Source organism: Neodiprion fabricii, chromosome 6 (assembly GCF_021155785.1).
Source record: "Neodiprion fabricii isolate iyNeoFabr1 chromosome 6, iyNeoFabr1.1, whole genome shotgun sequence".
Classification (NCBI taxonomy): domain Eukaryota; kingdom Metazoa; phylum Arthropoda; class Insecta; order Hymenoptera; family Diprionidae; genus Neodiprion; species Neodiprion fabricii.
Genome location: NC_060244.1, coordinates 24,287,271 through 24,306,742, shown reverse-complemented (window position 1 = coordinate 24,306,742; position 19,472 = coordinate 24,287,271). Strand labels below are relative to the sequence as shown.

The 19,472-nt window shown below is 37.2% G+C and overlaps 3 protein-coding genes across 10 annotated transcripts; 1 reads left to right on the top strand and 2 right to left on the bottom strand.

Annotated features, from left to right (window-relative positions):
* The first annotated feature begins 12 nt into the window (after nt 1-12).
* LOC124185864 (protein lin-52 homolog) lies at nt 13-940 on the top strand. Of its 6 annotated transcripts, none has more exons than XM_046577060.1 (4): nt 13-304; nt 377-454; nt 547-639; nt 772-940. In XM_046577060.1, the coding sequence occupies exons 1-4, from the start codon at nt 274-276 to the stop codon at nt 867-869; spliced, it is 300 nt and encodes a 99-aa protein (XP_046433016.1). In that variant the 5' UTR covers nt 13-273; the 3' UTR covers nt 870-940. The 6 variants fall into 6 exon arrangements, with proteins under 6 accessions (XP_046433016.1, XP_046433013.1, XP_046433015.1 ...); XM_046577057.1 differs by having other exon boundaries at nt 736-940; XM_046577059.1 differs by having other exon boundaries at nt 541-639.
* Nucleotides 941-1,183: 243 nt separating this feature from the next.
* Nucleotides 1,184-4,852, bottom strand: LOC124185861 (X-ray repair cross-complementing protein 5-like). Its single transcript, XM_046577045.1, has 13 exons — nt 4,628-4,852; nt 4,414-4,527; nt 4,089-4,306; nt 3,865-3,993; nt 3,654-3,732; nt 3,308-3,445; nt 3,066-3,234; nt 2,676-2,809; nt 2,410-2,550; nt 2,174-2,319; nt 1,830-2,081; nt 1,545-1,746; nt 1,184-1,335 (listed from the first exon to the last, which is right to left on the bottom strand). The coding sequence occupies exons 1-13, from the start codon at nt 4,649-4,651 to the stop codon at nt 1,321-1,323; spliced, it is 1,761 nt and encodes a 586-aa protein (XP_046433001.1). The 5' UTR covers nt 4,652-4,852; the 3' UTR covers nt 1,184-1,320.
* A 1,185-nt stretch (nt 4,853-6,037) lies between these two features.
* Nucleotides 6,038-19,298, bottom strand: LOC124184720 (regulator of G-protein signaling loco). 3 transcript variants are annotated; one of them, XM_046574750.1, is made up of 13 exons: nt 18,309-19,297; nt 16,691-17,956; nt 11,185-11,295; nt 10,782-11,006; nt 10,442-10,662; nt 10,098-10,239; nt 9,374-9,580; nt 8,889-9,162; nt 8,628-8,776; nt 8,441-8,524; nt 8,197-8,341; nt 8,037-8,128; nt 6,038-7,074 (listed from the first exon to the last, which is right to left on the bottom strand). In XM_046574750.1, exons 1-13 carry the CDS (start codon nt 18,951-18,953, stop codon nt 6,562-6,564), a joined length of 4,074 nt encoding a protein of 1,357 aa, XP_046430706.1. In that variant the 5' UTR covers nt 18,954-19,297; the 3' UTR covers nt 6,038-6,561. The 3 variants fall into 3 exon arrangements, with proteins under 3 accessions (XP_046430706.1, XP_046430705.1, XP_046430707.1); XM_046574749.1 differs by having other exon boundaries at nt 10,098-10,290; nt 18,309-19,296; XM_046574751.1 differs by lacking the exon at nt 9,374-9,580 and having other exon boundaries at nt 10,098-10,290; nt 18,309-19,298.
* Nucleotides 19,299-19,472: the final 174 nt, after the last annotated feature.

Sequence of the window (19,472 nt, the reverse complement as noted above, 5' to 3'; positions counted from 1 at the left end):
TAGTAGGAGTATTACGTATACGATCACAGCTCGGCGGACATTTTTTTTAACGCAAATGTCCGCTACCAGGTTCGCATCGTTCTCAAGAGCGGCGAATCTTCGGTATGACGCTGGTCTATTCGTTGTAGTATAGTTCAGTGATGCATACAATACTGTGACCGATTCATACGAATACACATGCATACACATACCTACCGCCATATTGCTCCGTTTGAAATATGATTGAACCGATTGAACCAGCCGCAGAGAGCGGGAAATGAAGTAATAAACAAAATGGCGTCCGAGGGACCCGCGAACGAATCAGGTTAGGATGTAATTTAAAATTTCAACAAAGAATGGCAAACAAGAAGCGAATACCTGTTGTTATATTTTTCAGAGCTGCTTGCGGTTGACGAGAGTCTCATGAGCTTGGAAAAATTGGATCGAGCATCGCCGGACCTGTGGCCTGAACAAAGTGAGTTCACCATTAGATTACCCAAGGTCTTAAATTTCCGTAATTTTTTATTTATAAAAGTTAGTTTATATCAGCGAATGATGAAGTTCCAGGTGTGAACGAATACGTCGCTCAAAATTCCCCTCAAACAGAACCACCTTCGTGGGCAGCGACTCTTGCAGCTGATGATATAAATAAACTCCATCGTAAGTGTCTCAAACTGACTTCTTTGCCTTGAATCACATATTCTGTTCTAGATTTAAGATCCTTATAGACTCAACAGTTTACTCATTTTGTTTCAGAGCTCGGTAACCTTTCAATGACTGGTCTTATTACAGAAGTTAAAAAACTTCACGATACTGCGTACCAACTGGGGTTAGAAGAGGCCAAAGAAATGACTCGTGGAAAATATTTAAACATATTTAAACATAAATAGTTTCATAAAATTAGAATAAGTGTACTTATGTATGTATGTAAATATTTTTTTGAATGAACTCTTTATAGAAATTCTTCTCTATCGCTCAATATCCATGAGAAATTTTTTTTTTAGACCAACATCCAATGATTTAATTGATCAGAGATGTTATAATATTATACCGCCTAGAAACCTTCAAGTTTTTATCGGTATAGTTGCTTAGATAGTTGGCTCTAAAAAAATTTGTTCAACTTGTTGGTGAGATTACCTGTAAGATTGAAGGAATAGTGGGATAGCTATGCGGAATGTAAGCTTGAGAAAAGCAATGGCAAATGTAAATATCACAAAATTTTATTTAAAAATATTTCATCCTTACATATTTATACGAGTTATCAAGTAAGTACCTTTGGATAGCGAAGTAATGGAAGATTGTTGATTAAGACCTTGAGCCAGTCGAGCATTGTATCATGTTCTACATGCTTTTAGCCTAGAAGCGAATGGGAAGAATTCTAATAATATGTGACTAGCTATTTTATAAACAAATTAACATGATTGAATTTCTTTCTTTTTTTTTTTATCAAAACTACCTAATGCTTCAAGATTCCCTCATGCACTGGACATCAATGAACAGTATCTAGGACCACTTCAGCATTATGTGGCAGCTTAGCAGAATGTAGAAGACATTAGTTTACTTACCAGTTCCTCTAAGTCTACATCCATTGATTGGGAGGCTGCTTCAACAGCTTCCGCAATTAGAGACAACTGTGCTTCTTCCATCTCTGAGTCCTCTGCAATTCTATCGACACTTTTTTCTGTTGTCGTTGCATTCAAATCCTGGGTACTACGATCAACACTCTCGAAGGGTTCTCTCAGATCATCTGGCCCTCCTTCATATCTTCTGTAATTTTGAGATTCAATCGATAAATTGTTGGAGTGTTCGTTTCTTCTTTGTTCACGCGAATATTAGATACTAAATCTTACTTTTTGAAATTTTTTTTTTTCTCAACAGCTTTTATTGGGAAAAGTGTTTTGATATCCTTTAATGGTCGTTTTGATCTCAACTGTACAGACTGAGGCGGTTCAAAAAATTTTTGCAAAAAATCTGACATAGGTGGTAAAGGATCGTCCGGATACAATGCTCTATGGGCCAACACATCCCATATATACTGCCTCGAGACATGATTGACAGTGCCTGCTTCAAACGGTTCTTGCCTCTCATCCATGGAATTGTTTCTGAAAAAAGATGTATTTCAAATTCTCAAATTACGAGAATATTTACTATAAGTTCTTGCTAATGTACGCTTAAATGACTTAAAATCACATACTCTACTGTCGCCAGCATCATTGAATCAATAAGATCATCCACAGCTTCTTTTTGTGCATCCGATAATTCATTCAGAGTAGACGTTATAGGTTTTGGTTGTAATATCCTTCGATCTTCAGCAAAAATTAATTCAATGTATACCAGACACTACAGGAGATACAAATCAACACTCAAGTCATTACATGGATACGATGTGGTTTCATTTGTTTTAGATTTAAAAAAAAAGTTGACACATACCCAAAGTTGCCCCGGGACATCAATTTTTGGAATCAGCACACCCATTTTCGGTGCTAAATTGTTTCTATATACCCTTCTGACAATAGCAACTATTTCACGGTCCATCATTGCCTTTACCAATGAGTAAAATGGACTGGCCCACTGAGGGGTATAGGATCAAATTCATTAGCATAAAGTGCACAGATATACCAATTACTATATAAATTTAATAATATCACACATTTATCGCAAAAGGTTGATGAAAAACAGCAAGAAATATTAATTACCTGTAGTTTAGGCACAACAATGTGTGAGCCTTTGCCTGCCAAATAATCGAGTCTGACACGGCGTTCTTTTGTAAAACCGTAAACCGTTAAGCTTTTTGGTCCACTCTGATATTTTGACATAGCTTTATCTTCATCTGGAAATTTTAAGTTCGTTATACGACATGTCCTTTTTTCAGTCAAATAGGGATCTCCTTCATTGTTATTGTAAAAATTATCCAGTGACTGGATCTTCAATTTACATTACACTATATTTTCGAAGACCATGAGTCTCTCTGAATTGATATTGTCTATTATTGTAGAAAAATTTCAAACAATTTTTCAAATCGTATACAAAAGTGGAAGAAAAATCATTTTCTGATACTGCCTGAGGACTGATGTAAAAGACTGTACCTGACAATGGTATGAATTTTCGTCCGTACATGGTGCCAGTAATTGTATTCTCTTCCTCAATTTCATCCTTATTTTTATCCACCAAAGTACGTTCTTTTTGAACTGGAAATTTTGCAGTTTGCGACTCCGTGAATTTTTTCCATTTAGGTAATTTGAAATCCTCTGTTGTCTAATGAATGTGTATAATTATATAGAATTGAGTGTGCAGGACTAATTAATTAATGTGTTCGCCGTTTACATACTTTCAAATAAAAAATTACTGGAATCTTAATATCGAATAAATCCATGTCGACCTCCCAAGCCGCTGCTTTTTTCGGATGATCCTTATAAATCATCAATTTTGGTAGAGTATCGTCTATTGTCAATATTTTGCCTTCAACCTTTATCATGAATGAAAAGAGTTATGTATCAGTTTGGTAGGCATAAACCAGATCAAATATAATAAATTTTACTATGTAAAGTGGTTCGTTGAAGCATGTAAGTTACATTTTTTTTCACTAAATTTTTCTTACAGACTTAGAAAGATTGTTATCTTTCATTCACTTGTATTGCAGTAACTTGGTAAACTGAAAAATGTATGTTAATCACCATTTTACAAACATTAGCAAAAACTTCTTCACTGGGATTTAACTCGATTTCTGAGTCTGCATTCAACGAGTTGTTAGTTCTGGAATTATGAGATAAAGAATAATTTATTAACTGGATGTCCGTGCAATGATAATTGTAAATTTAATTGGTTTTTGACATTGTGATTATGTCGCTTTGATCTCTCTACTCAAATATCCTTTGGCTGATTTACATTGCTAATAAATCAATGTATGCTTCATTTATGTCACTGACAACATTGTCGACATCGTATTGCCTAATAATAGTGGGATCTTCTTTAAAATCAGTCAATAAAACCAATTTTCGTGCTGCATTCGCTTCCCTAAGACAAAATGAAATGAGAAGAACTTAATGAATCATTATATCAAACATTAAATATAAAAGTAAATGTTCAGTTTCTGCTTAAAATATACTTACACACATTCTCTTTTTATGTAATCAAGTGCGACTGTGATACCATCTACCCAATTAGTCTTTTCTTTAGTACATTTCAAATTTATGACATTTTCAACTAAATTCCAATTAGGTACTTGTAAGGAATTCATTTCCACAATGTTGTCAAATAATAATTTATTCTTTGTTTCAGATGCACCCATTAGTACAATACCCACTTCATCTTTAGGACGCAAAAAAATCTGAAAATCACGTTATGGCTTATAATTGAAGGATTAGTGCTCACTGAAGATTTAGGTATACAAATAAGCGAATCTTTTTCGTCAGAAAATATTAAATGAATACTTACTTTTTTTTTAATTAACAGTTGTATCACCTGTTTTGATTTTTCAAAGAAACTTGTCTCATTTTCATTTTCCGTTTCGTCAGTGCACCCAATGTTGACTAATATTATTAAATATTCCTAAATATGATGGTCGTTAAATATACGGAAAAATTATGATTTTAATTCGATGAAAAAAATATGTTTTCCTTTTGAATTGTAAAAATCATCAGCTTCTAACCTTATTCTTACTCTTGGGCGGCATCTTTTACCAAACAAACAACCAGTTCTTAGTTGTTCTCTTTCGATTACACCGCTATTAAGCACTCTATTAACAAATTCAACGCTGTAAGGTAGACAGTTTTCGTATTTTAAACAATTCTTCGCAGCGTATCGAAATATGACAGCTGCAAGACCGCTCAAATGTGAAACGAACCCGGGATTTCATTCGACGGTACATGTATACTACGTACACATACCTATAGGTATGCCACATCGATATTGACGCTCGCAATTCTCGCAAGTCTCTCGCTAACAATAAGACATCATTTGAATTCTGTTCAAATTCAAGCGTGATTTTTAATCGGGAATGATTCTTATCCATATTCTAACCAGTCAAAAATACACGCAATTCCCCAGTCAATGTTGAAGTATAACATTGCATACTAATTCTATATTCATAATAAAATTTGATTCTATACGAACCTTAATACGGGAAGATTATTGGTGTTGTTGACTTTGGAGTTGACGAATGCACTTGTCGTTTTGCTGTATTATTGAAAGAACACTGCACATTCACTGACACTAACACGATTACTAATTGTAAGCCGTTAAAACGATATCGATTATCTACGTCGGACACGTAATCACGCACACAAAAATTTTCGTCGCTGAAATAGAGCAAATAAATGATAAAAATTATATTTTCACTTAACACTTTCACTTCACAAACCGAGTACACACAATCAGAAATTGGTAGTTAGTAAATACCGTCGACATATTCTAGAGTTCAGGGTTATAGTCATGGAATATTGCAATCTTGGGCCTCGTTGGCTATCCGATCTCCGTTATATCGTTTTGACTAATTTTCACTTGTTTTTTACTTCAAAAATGACAAATGGGACGTTTAGCGATCAAAGGTCAAGATGGCGGCATCCTGATATTTAATCAGTAAAATGTTTACTTGAGACGATATTAGATTTGGCCGACAATCGTCTGTTGAAAATTCTATTACAATGAATAAGCATTCTAAATCAATTTTTCCGAAGCGTATGAGTTCAGTCCACGTTCCAAGTTTTGAAAAGACGATTTGAACTTACATTCACATAACAAAAGCGCTATTCCATCAATTGCTTCGTCGATGGTCGTTAGAAGTACGCGAGGATTTTGCGAGCTTGTTTTGTTTAACCGAATTCGAGACATCAAATTCAACGATCGAACACGCAAATTTTTGAATATTTAAAATTACAATAATTTCATCAGCGCTACACTGCCGTTGGACAAATAAAATGGACCATCGAGATATTGTAATATCGCTCGATTTTTCGTTATCATTAGGCGAGCTGAACTGGTGAAGCATCCGCCGCGCCGGACTCGTACACGGAACTGAAACATCTGAAGTTCGGTATGCTGGTAAAACAAATGCTTTGCGAAATCTTCATGTTCATTTTATTTGCGAAGTATAAAAGTTAATAATACTTTCGTATATCCGTATTTATTCTATTGCGTAGTATACAGATTATATAAATACAATAAAATATCTCTTCTCTATTCATCCTGTACAACCAGGAATGAAGAATAATGTAATATATAAATATAACAATTGCAATATTGTTATTTTTGAATTCATCTAACATCAAGCCTTGATGAAAGGCACTTGATAAGAGGCTCTCAGGTGCCTGAAACAGGCACCCATCTTAAACCAGGCTGTCGTGAATAGATACAAATTGAGTATCTATATACGTATAAATCCTCAGAGTGGAGTTCTACGATGGAATACTTTAGGTAAATCATGCATACGATACATGTATAGAACATACGCTGACACAATAAATCTCACAACCTCATGAAATCAGTAGGCGACAAAATCCTATACATAAATATATATAAATATCATATCATTTCATTCTCATGTAGTTAAGATTGTTATCAAAAAGCAATAGTTGATATAAAGTTTCAAAAAATGTTTTTATTCTCGCATGATTCAACAGTTGTCGAATTGTCGTGAATAATTTTTTGCAAGGGCCTGGCTACCATATGCACAGTTTTGATACCGCTAGATAGAATTTTCGGTTTTGGAGGAAGGGGTGGTGGCGTCAAAAGTTTAGTAGGACTAGCAGCTACAAATTGTGGCTTAAAACTACTGCTGTCTTGAATATCAAACTGCGGTTGTAGATTATTTTCTGTTAGAGTTTGATCGACTTCTACCATGGTGACTTCAAGCGGACTCATGGACTCAAAACCATGATTGGCTGACTCGCTGCCTTCATCGTGTGCCAAATTATAGTGGAAAGCCGATTTTGAATTCCCGTCGTTACCATTAAAGTTGCACGTTTCGAAATTATTAATACCAGTAGCAGCCTTCATATCCTCCCCTGAATCATAGAACCTGGTATTGCTTTCGACATGGCCAGAGGTACCACGTACTCTTCGAAGCTTCTTTCCGGGATGTTTTCCGTTTTCTTTGTTCTAAGATTGAGATCGTGAGATCATAATTATTAATGTGTTACATTTATGTAAAATGGAATAATATATTTGTACAAAAATTTTTGTTATAGCTTATCTTCTGAGGTATTGAATCTAACATTGCAAAGAAAAGAGCACGCAAAAATAATGACGAATCGTCTAAAAAAAAATCAGTCGAATACACGTAATAAAATATCCCGCCGTATGCCATTCATATAAAACAATCAATTTTTGGATTTTCAGGTATTGAGTTAGCAGTTGAAAACAATGGTTTTCTGGTGACGTCTACAAGGTGACCATCAAATCTCGGCACCAAATTCCCCAACTTTTCAACATTTTCCAGACACTAATTTTATAATTTTCCCTGATCAATTCGGATAAATTGGTTATAGAAAATTGATAAAAATATACGTATTTTAGGTCACACTGTCTCATCTAGCCGATGTGCACAATCATTCGTAAGGTAATATTTCGGAATATTCAAAGTTTGAAGAGAACCTTCCCGGATATGATAAAAAAATTTGTATTCGATCTAATTTATCTAAACCTTAAAAAAATTGTGGGACATATTTCTATGAAAAAAAAAAAATATAGTGAACGATTCCCCGACTTTCCGCAGAAAACACCCGACTGTTTCAGAATTTCAGAATTTCACGACTTTTACAGGCTTTCCAGAAATCCCTGACCAGTGGCCACCCTGGTCTATCAGTGAACGTAAACCACATTTTTCTTGCGGAAATGATTCCATACACGTGACGTAATCCCTGTCGAATACTAACATTTATGTACAGAAGTCGCATTTGATGATAAGTGAAAACTATATCTGAGATTCCACATGCGTTTGATTTTAGTTCTGAAAATAGGGCTTTTATACAACGTGTAAATTGCTGGACTTTCGGAAGGTAACAAACTTATAATAGGTAGTGCCCCTCTAAGCTCACCATACATCGATAATAGCGGCATACCTTCAAAAAATCAGGTAGTTCAAAATTAATTTCAGTTCCTCTCTGATCTTCTAGCCGTGATCTTTGTGCACGTTTCAATCCTTCATACAAATCTGAAAAAGCTTTGAATGAATTACATGCTAAATCAGGTGATTTAAATCAAGGAAAACCTGTTGCTTACCCTCTCCATCGTATCTGCCAGGAAGCTGCAATTTTACACCGTTTCGCCATTTAGCTATCAAGGGGGGATGGGGTCGAGAACACACATCAGCTGCAGTGTCCGTCAAGGTATTTTTTTCACTTGTATTGCTAGATTTTGATTTACTCTGAAATAATATATTGTGATTTAAGAAACGTATTTGATTTAGGTAATAATATGAGATAAGATAAGAGGAAAACTGAAATGATTCCAAATGTTCACTCACTTTTTTCTTTCCATGAATTGTGGAGTCGCGTAGAAAAAATTTGTTGGACAAAATAGAAGAACTTTCAGATCGCTGATCTTCAGACTGTAAAGTATGATGCAACATATATAGTATATTGTCCATAAAAAACACAATAGAACATTTATATCAGACATTTATTCATGAAAACAAGGATACGAATTCTCACCTTGCATGAACCTTCGTCGTATTGGTATTTATTTGTACTTTTGCTGACTAATAATTCTTTAAAAACTTTATTAGTTATTTCATCAAGTTTTGGTTGCGAATGTGATATATCATCGGTATATGTCAACGATGGTATGTCTTGATGGAACTCTATAGGAAAGACATAAATGTACAATCAAGTCTTAGTATCAACTTATAAATCAAGTTAAAAATCCACGTATACTGAATATTTGTTCGATGTGAATTTTGCAATGGACAATACCTTGGTTGGTTGATGTCAATGTAAGCCTAGCTGGAGCATTAATTGCAGCAACATCCATGTCGACAACAAGATTGTCTGCCCAGACAGTTACTGTTTCCAATTTAAAACCATATTTATTGAGTAATGGTCTGAGTACTTCTCTAAGAGTTCGACCTTTACGCGCAACAACGGTAATCATTCTACGGGACGGCAAATCCAATTTTAATACTTTTGTTGGAACAACTTGGACTTCTTCACCTGCTAATATCGATGAGGAATCCTTTAAATTTATTCTCTGTAAAATATTGAGAACACAGTTGTTTAAATACAAACACAGCCGTATTCAGCTGAAATACTAGCAAATAACTAAATGAACTGCTCAGCTCTTTGCATTCCACAAAGTTTTGAAATTTTTTAATGATCTCAGTCGTTATTTGTTCGGAAACAAAAATAATATCAAGTCGGATTTTTTTGAAAGTGGCATTCGAAAACATCATCACACTAACCTCAACGGTGTTAAGTATGAGAACATCGTAGTTGGAATAACATAGAGCTCTTTTATCGAGAAGTCGAGTAACCACATCTTTAACACTCTCTGGTAGGCTAGTTGGCACTACAGTTGTAGACCCGTCAGGTAATATTACCCGGCACAGTCCAGTACATTTATGGGGAGATTCCCTCTTGTTATTCGAATGTCCTTCAGATGACACTGACTACAATTTTTAATCAATAAAATTACTTTAATGCAACGGACAGAGTTAGACTAGTGAATTGTAAGCAATGCATCAAGAATACCGTTTCGATATAAAGTCTGAGCGTGCAAGTAGGTTCAAAGTGCGTTTTTCAACGACATTAAAATTAATTTAGAGCCAAATTAAAGTTAGTAAGCATGCGTTAGGACTCAATAATGAATTTTCAGCAGAGACAAATAGTTGGAAATTATGTAATTTTATTGTAAAATCAGAAAGTTTTTATCAGAAAAAGTGTTTCAAAACATGAGCTATACTTCAGAATAAATTTGCTCAACGAGTTTGATAATTTTTGGCTTTATATCGTATCTTCGTTGGAGAACATTGATTACTCCAAAATAAACCAAAAATTATCAATCCATTAGATATTCCCATCTTGTCCACATCTTTTTATGATACGATTAATGATGAGTTATTTAAGCAGAGTGCAGTTGTCGGCTGGTAGGAATAGAGGTAAAGTTCTATACTGGTTTTAACTCACATTTTTGTTGAATGATAGCCTGAACGCGATATCCCAAGACGCCAAGGAAGATCTACTGCTGGATATTGATACGTTGTCGTCGTTATTGTTCCCTTCCACTTCCTTCTTTATGGTTGTGAAACTTTTGTAGATCGTCTCGTTTCTGCAAGGTGTTTTATTATATTCAGATTCTCCGCGATCCTTAGATTTTGACCTGTAATATCAACACCTCAATCTCCTCCCCTTCTACATCGAATCGTATCGACATATTCGATTATCACTTATTTGTCCCAGCCTGACTATTCACCAGCTAATTATTGAGCGTCTTGATTTTAGATTGTATTGAATTTATACAAATTACACACCTGTTCTTTCTGTTCCAAGGGAGAATAGACTTTCTACTTCGATCCTCTGCATCAGAATGACTTTTTTTTAATTTTATATGAGGCGAGCCTGTTAAGCTGAGATCGCAATCTTGGGTACGAACTACGCTACTTCCGGCCTCCATGCATGTGCGATAGAGTTCAGATCTCAAAAATCTTGGATAACTATCAAACTTCATTAAATTGAAGACCTGCTTTTGTGCCTGTGAAATAAATCACATGTTTGAATAAACGACTTCACTGATAAGTTTAATGACAATCGTTTCTCTGAACGACAATCTGATCGTCAGTTAAGAATTGTTCATTCTCTTCACTTTTGTACCTGTAAAAATAATGCGGCAGGAGCTTCATCCAAGAGATCCTGAGTAATTTGACCCGCGGCATGACTGTCCACGTTTACAGGCTCCGAGGCAGAGGTCGATAAATGACGTTGGTATATTTGCCATGCCAATCGTCTACGACTGCTCGCACCTTCAGTGTCTTTATATCGTTCACAAGCTGCCCAGAAATATATGTTCTCGTGACTGAATTCTTTCTTGAGAAATTCCTAAAAGTAAAAAATCGGAACATTGTATAAGATACAATTGACAATTTTCGAGACTAAATTATTCTGAATAGAAAATGATTCCAAGAATAGTCAAAGCGTGTAATCTTCATCTTTCGGACAAATAATTACCTAGATAATTGAAATGATGTGTTTAATATGTTGCGATAAAAATACTAACAGCAAAAGTTTGTAGACCTGCCGGATCTTCCAGAAGTTTTTCAAAACTTGTGGACCACGAATGTATGCCGTGGCAATTACTAGACTTTTCAAAAGACTCTATGCTCCTATGCTGTAATCAAAAAAATGAGTACATCAGTACGTTAATGTGGTAATTTTTACACTATGTGGAATAAAATTAATTGATTAAAAAAAAAAAAAATGTGTGAACGACAATAACTAGCGGTCATTTTTAACGCAAATTCACGAAGAATTTTAAAGTTACAAATTATTTTGTGCCTCAAAACCCGTGGTAGATGCGGAGTTAGTACTTTCTCGTTTCGCCCTAATTTCGACGTTCCGTCACCCGCGACGGTGACCCAGGAAGTAATTCAAACATCAGAATTTTCACTGAAGCTACTTTCAGCCACGAATTATTCCATGTACATACAAGCGGAATGATCGCAACACTCTATGTGACCCTGGATTGACGATTTTCGTAAGACGTTGACATAAAAAGAGAGAAAAAAAAATATAGATTTGAAAAATAACCAGCTTGAAGTTCGGAAATACAAAAATTACTCGCGATTATTTAATAATAATAATAATAACAATAACAACAACAACACTAATAATACTAATAATAATAGTAGTAGTAGTAATAATAAGAAAAAAGCATAACTTTCGTTAGTTACATTTCTCAACTCTATTCATATTATTCTTTCTACGGAGAAAAAATACTCAGGTGCAAAATCATTTTTTCATCGTCTGTATATGTCCTCGATTGTTCGCATATATCATTGAGAATAACGTAATTATGTGTATTTTTCAAGCAGCTGATGTACGCGTTCTTGGAATAATTCGATGAATGCAAGTGCGGTAGTACTTGACTTTTCCACGTTAACTCACTGAAGTCATTCGCTTCGACGTGCTTGTCGAAGAGAAAAACGGATACATTCAGCCCTGGCGAATGACGTACCTTCAGTAAATTGGATGCAATAAGTGTGTAAAGCAAGCGTTTCAGTCTCGCTGATACAGCAAGTATGATATATTGAATAAATAACGGAGAAGCTGTTGCGAAGCACGCGGGACGATGAAAAAAAAAAAAATTCTCTCATTGAAAATAGAAAATTTCCCGTGCTGCTTTATTCCTCGATCATACCGCGAATGCCCTTCGTAAGAATTCATTCATTATTTACGTTTGGTACTAATTTAAGTAATTGTGGGCATTATTCGGAGAACAAGGAGTTAAAGAGAAGCCGACTGACTCATTACCAATTTGTCGGCACCAATTAAATTGCACCGAGCGTACTTGGGGCATCAAACGGCCAAGTGTAACATCCATCAAGAAAAGAAGATACGTTGTTATATCTTGTGCTGAAGTACGTGCATGAGTATCTACTGCACATAATACGTATACGGAGAAAATCGAGTTGACAATATTGTAGTCCTAAGAATCTCAGCGTAACTAATAGTGATAAAGAATGATTCCAAGAGTTACAACTCGTCTGTCTAATAACTCTGAGAACAACGGATGCGTGATCTCCGCGCTACGTAATTATTGTTGTGAACGAAAACATTATTCTATGCAGAGTATTCTACAGAGTGTGTGTTGTTTATGTTTAGTTACTAGAAAACAGTACAAGGTAATTTCCCATCGGATATAATTTATCCCCGCAACAATGGAACCTAAAGCGGTATAAAATTATATTCTTAGAATAAGCGAGAGCATCTTTATATAATCATTGTTCTACGTACAACAAAGTGTCGATCCATATCGGTGGGAATATAGCGGCCGAGAAACGGAGGAACGCGAATAAATAACATATAGGTGTCCCACTTAACGTATATATTATAACTTTAAACGAGTTTAAAAATATGCAATATATACATAAATGTATATTTGTTTATTCCACTGAAACTTCTCCGCACACAACTGCCGGCACTTTCACGAAAAAGAAAATTAAAACCTCACATCTACACGTATACAACATACATATGCATATATCCAGCATCGGTCACATGAGTTACACACGCCACACGCGCGTAATTATTATTTTATAGGCTACGCCCAGCACCGAAGTTTACTACACAGCACACCACCGACGTCTGTTGCTCGTCAAGTTGACAGCGTGCATTATGAAGCGCTACTGACGAAGCGTAAAAGGGTACTATGTGTGTACATGCACACATTGCCCCCCCCCCCCCCCCCCAAAGCATCATGCCTTCGGTGCGCGCACCAGTCGTATGCCACTCTGAATGAAATATTTGCCTGCTTAGTCGTGTGTGCAGCACGATGCGCATGAATGTAAGTAACATCCTTACATCGGTGTGCGGTAGACCGGCTGATGATACACCGTCTGAGATACTCACTCCTACGTACATACGTACATGTATTACTTGTATGCATCCACTACGAAAACGAAACGCAGGTACACGACGCGATGGCATATAATCGTCGCATATACATATGTACGTGCATGTATGTATAATGGCCGCATCCACACAGGCGAACACCGTCAACCAACGCCGCAAGCACCGCACGAACTCTGAGCAGGAAATGACGGGGCTGGGGAGGCCCGGTGGATATTCAAGGAGGGAGGGGGGAGAGAGAGAGAGAGAGAGAGAGAGAAAGAGAGAGAGAAAGAGATGGTATTTACCTAGGATAGAATAAAATGTATCAAGTGTTCGCTAGTTCACGGCATTGTGCATTGCTGGATGTATGTGCATACGTATATAGGTATGTAGTTATAATATACCGAGGCTTTGTGGAGAACGGCGAACATCCGTTGCACCTTGCCGACTTTTCTCACATGTTACACAGTTTGCAGTTGCGTATCTACGGTACTACGGTTGATATGTAATCCGCAATGTTGAAATTATAGTACAATTGTTACGATGCGAGGAGAGGGAAGTACATATAAGGTTGAAAGTCGTAATGTTGATACAGTAACGACACACTTTTAGGAAAAATCCTGATTTCACTATTCCAGGATTAAATGAAATTATACGGACCGTCCGAAAGGAAAGGGTTCTATTTGCCGAAGTCATTTGACGAAGCTTTAAAATAGGGATTTTTTAGGTATAATATATTCCGTTTCGTTAACGTTATACTGAATTCAACCTCGTGGAAGTATCGCATAACCGCTATCAATACATCGAAGTTTTTTTTTTTTCTTTTGAAAATACTTTCAACTTAGGGAAAAAGTTAACAAATAACCATTATTTTTCTCCGCGGGGATAAAATAGCTTGCGCATCTAAAAATAACCTCGACTAGTGGCAAATTGTTCCCGTTTCCTGTTGTTACCAACTAATATGAATGCAGAAAAGAAATTAACGGTTGGCGATTTTGATTATAATGGGTCGATTAGAAATGCGTCGCAGTAATTATTAACAAAAATATAATTACTTTTTCTCATAATACCCAAATAAAGATGACGAACGCGAATGATTAGTGAAACTGGTCAGCTTATAAAATTACACAAACGCGAGAGCCAATAATTGGATAAGATTTTTCAAGCCTGCTGAATATAGGTTAAAATAATATACAATAATGTTGAACTCAACGTAGCAGGTAATTATTTTTTCGAACGGAAGTCCAATTTATGTAATCTACACACCGCGATAGCATTTTCACATGCGGACGGGACTGTACCACTATAAATTATGTCTAGCCGACTACAATATCTGCAGGAAAAAGAAACTGTATGTAACAATTTTTATGAGGTTGAAGTTGGTAATGTTACTTTAACGATGCGTGTTTAGGAAAATCATTAATTCGCAGCCTTAGGATTGTTTGAAATCCAGCTGGTAAAAAATGTTCATATTGTGAAATGGCAACTTCTTCAAAGTTCTTATAAAATTATACAGCGATTTATTCCATGATGTTTCGTTACGTTAACGTTACCAATTTCAACATGGCCGACGACTTTCAACCACAGTAAAAATACTAAGATTACTATATAGTTATATAGTTATCGGCGTAGATTCGTAACTTGGAAGAACAAAGAAAAATTTCCGGTCAATGACAATAAAGAATGAAATTCATGGACTTAAATTATCAGGCGTAATTTCCCTGTAAATATTGGAGTTCGGTGAAAAAAATGAGTGCTGACAAAAAGAATATGACAGTAAGCAAAAAAGTAGTAAAATATGCTGTGTAACACCGGGTCGACTTTGGAAACCACGCAAATGTCTGTTTCCGTTTTTCTTGAAAATTAACAACCACGTATTAATTGGAACTAAACCTGATGAACTTATAAATATGGCAATAATAACATCAGTGACATGGAGACGATGTGAGCGGTTGAATAGGCGACGTTTTCGCGTAATTCTTGAGCCATTCGTCAAGAACACGGTAAGTGCGCAGTGAGAAAATCATATATGATAATTGTGCTCATATCGGGGTCATTAATTACTGGAACTGTTCCAGACTTGCGGTGAAAGAATTCAACGAAAGACTCGGCAGCTCTTGGGAAGGCACGTACGATAAACATTCATGTGGTACGTTCAAATGTGAGAATCAAAGGTTGGCTGTAGCAAAAGTTATGGAATCACATTCGTTCGCTGCGAGATAAGGAGAGCTGGAAGAATTTCGTCTTTGCAGCGTCGTTAGAGAGTGTTTCACACTCGCAAACGCCTTGTTAACGTCAACGATAACTATATAAACAACGGAAGTTAAGTATATACAAGCTTGTTATTTAAGAACTTATTATCGCGGAAATTATGACGAAGATTACCGGTAACAAATAATAAGGGCACGGTTTTGGAACCGGTTCCAAGTTTCGGTTCAACAACGGGTTCCGGGTCGGATTTTTACAACGGGCTTCAGTTACATTGATTCCAAAACCGGTTCTGGATTTTAACCGATCGTTAGGTCGGTTTGAAAGGCACGTGCAGCAATAACGCAAACCCCTATATTGCATCCGATCTCCGGATCAGTTTGTATTTTTGTTTTGTTTTTTTTTTCGTCAAACTTAAAAATTTGACACCGAAAAACGTCTATGCATTGATATAGATGCGGTGGCACTAAATTTTTTTTTGAATATGACAAATTCACTGCAGGCCTGAAGCATTTCGGATTGTCTCTATATATCAAAATAAGTTTGAACGGTTGTAAATTTCATGTCCGTGTGAAAGAATTTACAGATTTTCGGAACGTGGGTTTAGGTTGCGTGCACTGAGGCTATGACAATTGCTGACAAGCGTGAGAGGTCAGGATGTGACCTTTGCATACTTTGAGTCCTCGTTCATAAATTCTTCCGTTAAAGTGTGTCTCCTCAACGAATAAAATACGGCGAGAGGGCAGTCTTGAGTATAGAGGAAAAAAAATTATTTCCCTACCCACACCGTTCACGAATTACCGGACCGGATTCATTTTATTCGCGGTTCACACACATCGGTGATTTATAATCAGGTGGGAGGAAAAAAAATTCGGCATTTATCATTCGCTATGTTGAAAACCGAATTTCATGCGCGGTAATACGATGGATAAGATGTACTTCAATTTTGAAAAATAAATACTCACCAAGCATGCATTGGAATTACAATTCCCGACGTTTCGTATCTCTTGCAAGCTTCCCCAACGCGGTTTTTCGCTCTTGTTGGAATGGGAATGGAGAAGGGAAGTGCATTCCATTGTCGGTTTCAAATCCTCCAAACTGTGCACCAGAGACTTCGAAATACTGTAAACCTTCGGACTCAGCTTGGTGAGGTCTTCGTCGGTAAAATTTCCGAGCATTAGTTTTTCGTTGCTCAAACTGCAGTCCACGTTCTCCCGCCATTCGAGCGCGTCGTTTATTCCAATATTATTGTCCTCCCGAGTTACCTCGGATGAGGCAGCCATCGTACTAGGCAACCCCAAGCTGGGTATAGGCGGAGCAGATGGTCCCAAACAGGTGTTGCTCCCCCTCCTATCCCGGTCTTCATCCCCACACGGACCAGATGCCATCGACATACCGCATCCTTCTCCGACGTTGGGAATTTTACTAAAATTAATTCCACTGCGTTTTCCGTTGGCGTCATACGAGAAATCAGCATCCTTGAATTGGCTACCTTTAACATCATCGATCCATCTAACATCTGGTACTGCTCTGACTGTTAATTTAGACCCTGAGGACTCATTGGCTGGCTTTAGCCTTGGTCGGATGCCGTTTTTTTGATTTGAAACGATCGCGGAATCTCTGAGATGCAAATTTGGTAAATACTGTCTTCGATCGTGAAAATCAGCCGTCATATTTCGATCCGATTGATTTCCATAGTCATCCTTGAAACCTATCCCGGAGTCGCTGTTACTAGAATGAGCCGTGGAAGTACTGACGTTACTTGGTTGAGGAGAAGCTGCTTGACGATGCCTCGCCTCGTCATTGTAAGGATTAGATTCGCTGTCGGTGTCTGATATGTAGAGTGTTTGTATAGCACCAATTAGACTGTTGCAACTGTCGGGAAATTCTTGGCAGACATTTAACTCCGACGTTTTTGTGCATGTGAATCCAAATATGTTACAAGTATTGGAATGTACGGCATGGTCTATCAGCTTATAGTATATGGTGAACACATGGCACGAATTTGACACTATGTTGTCATTGTCTTTTACCGACTTTGTTAGAATACCAAAATATTGTTTATCCAGTTCAGAAAACGAGTTGCAAAATACTATTCGAAAGGATGGATATTCCGCTATCACTTTATTATCGGAATTTGTCAATTTTATGTTAGCGACATGGATTGTTAGAAGTACCGTTGTGGGATTTCTCTTTTCTGCTTTCAGTCTTTTCACACACTTCTTTAGGACCTGTAAAATAACAATGTAATTAAAATTGTTGGGTCGATACAATCAGTATAATTTTGAATTTCAAGCAGTTTTTGCAATCTTTGTTACGGAAGTGACCACAGACTTGTAAAGTCTACCTCTAATGTTTCATCTTCAATAGCAATTACATTTAAAAGAACAAACAGTTACTACTAAGGTTTAAGATAATTCTGATTCCTTAAAGAAGATTCCGAACATCTTGTCGTGTTTGTTGTTCAAGTATTTACATGTTCAACTGCAATGCATGAGAAAAGTAACAAAGCTACTGCAAGGGTAAAGGTTTTCATACAGAAGTAAGTTCCAATTCAAATTCTCCAATTAGCGATAAGCCTACCTGCATCATTGAGGATGGAGGTAATTGATTGGGTATATCGATGGTGCCTAGATAACCAACAATGGTGCGATGTACAATCTTTTCGGTGTCTCGTCTTGAAGATAAAGGCGGAGGTGGCGGTGGTAGAGGGCTGGCCATATTCCATCGATGATGAAGGGATGCGTGGCTGCACTGTATTTTGTTTTGAGACGAGCAATTAAGTGCGTCAAACATGGCCCCACTGTGCAAGTCTCGAACAACTTTGGCTATCGCACATTGTACCGGAGCAGGGGTGACGGTGTTTGTTCTTAGCTTGTGCGAGTATTTTGGTTTGGATCGGACCGTCGCCAGTCCCTCCTCATCGGACGAGTCGGAGTAGTAATTTTCAGCAATTTGTAATCTCAAAAATCCCTTGGAGTTTCCTATCAATCGAACAACCTCGTCGTGAGGAATTTTGCTCACGCTGTGACCATTTACAGCCACAAGATAATCTCCAGATCTGAGACCAGCATTGTCCGCCGAACTTCCCTGGACGATGCAACTCAGTATGCAGGGCTGCTGACCAGATATCGTGAAGCCAAAACCCTTGCTGCCGCGAAGTAATTCGACAACTCTGACGCCGTAGTTCACCCGCTTTTTCTTCCTCCTGTTATGGTGCATATTCATTCGTTTATTTTATCGCACCTACACCCGATGCCCTTGCAATATGTTACGACGAGCCGTGGAGGCGTCGAGAAGCGTTTATAACTGCCAAGAATTCTCGTAACATTGTATCAAGCTAAATTTCATATTGTTTAACACGCCGCGTATACTTATGTTACAACACACACTTGTCACCGTCAAAGCTGCATTCAGATTCCCCACCCGGGAAGTAACGCGTATTTCCTATCTCCCTCGCAACGTCCAACAGTTCGCTTGACCTTTCTCTTTCTAATGTTAATTTCCATCCTCGGGTGAGGAATCTGGAACCACGGCTGAACGCAGCTCCACAAACTTTATAGCATATAGGTATGCCAGTTCAGCGTTCCCATCGCCAGGACTGCAGTTTGTTACGACACGCTGGAAATCAGGCAAAAGAGAGACGGAGCCAATCAACAATCCAGGGATACGACGAAGACGCAAGAATGTCAGTAGATGAACCACGATAACAGAGATGAGCATCTCTGACGCTGGCTTTCGGACACA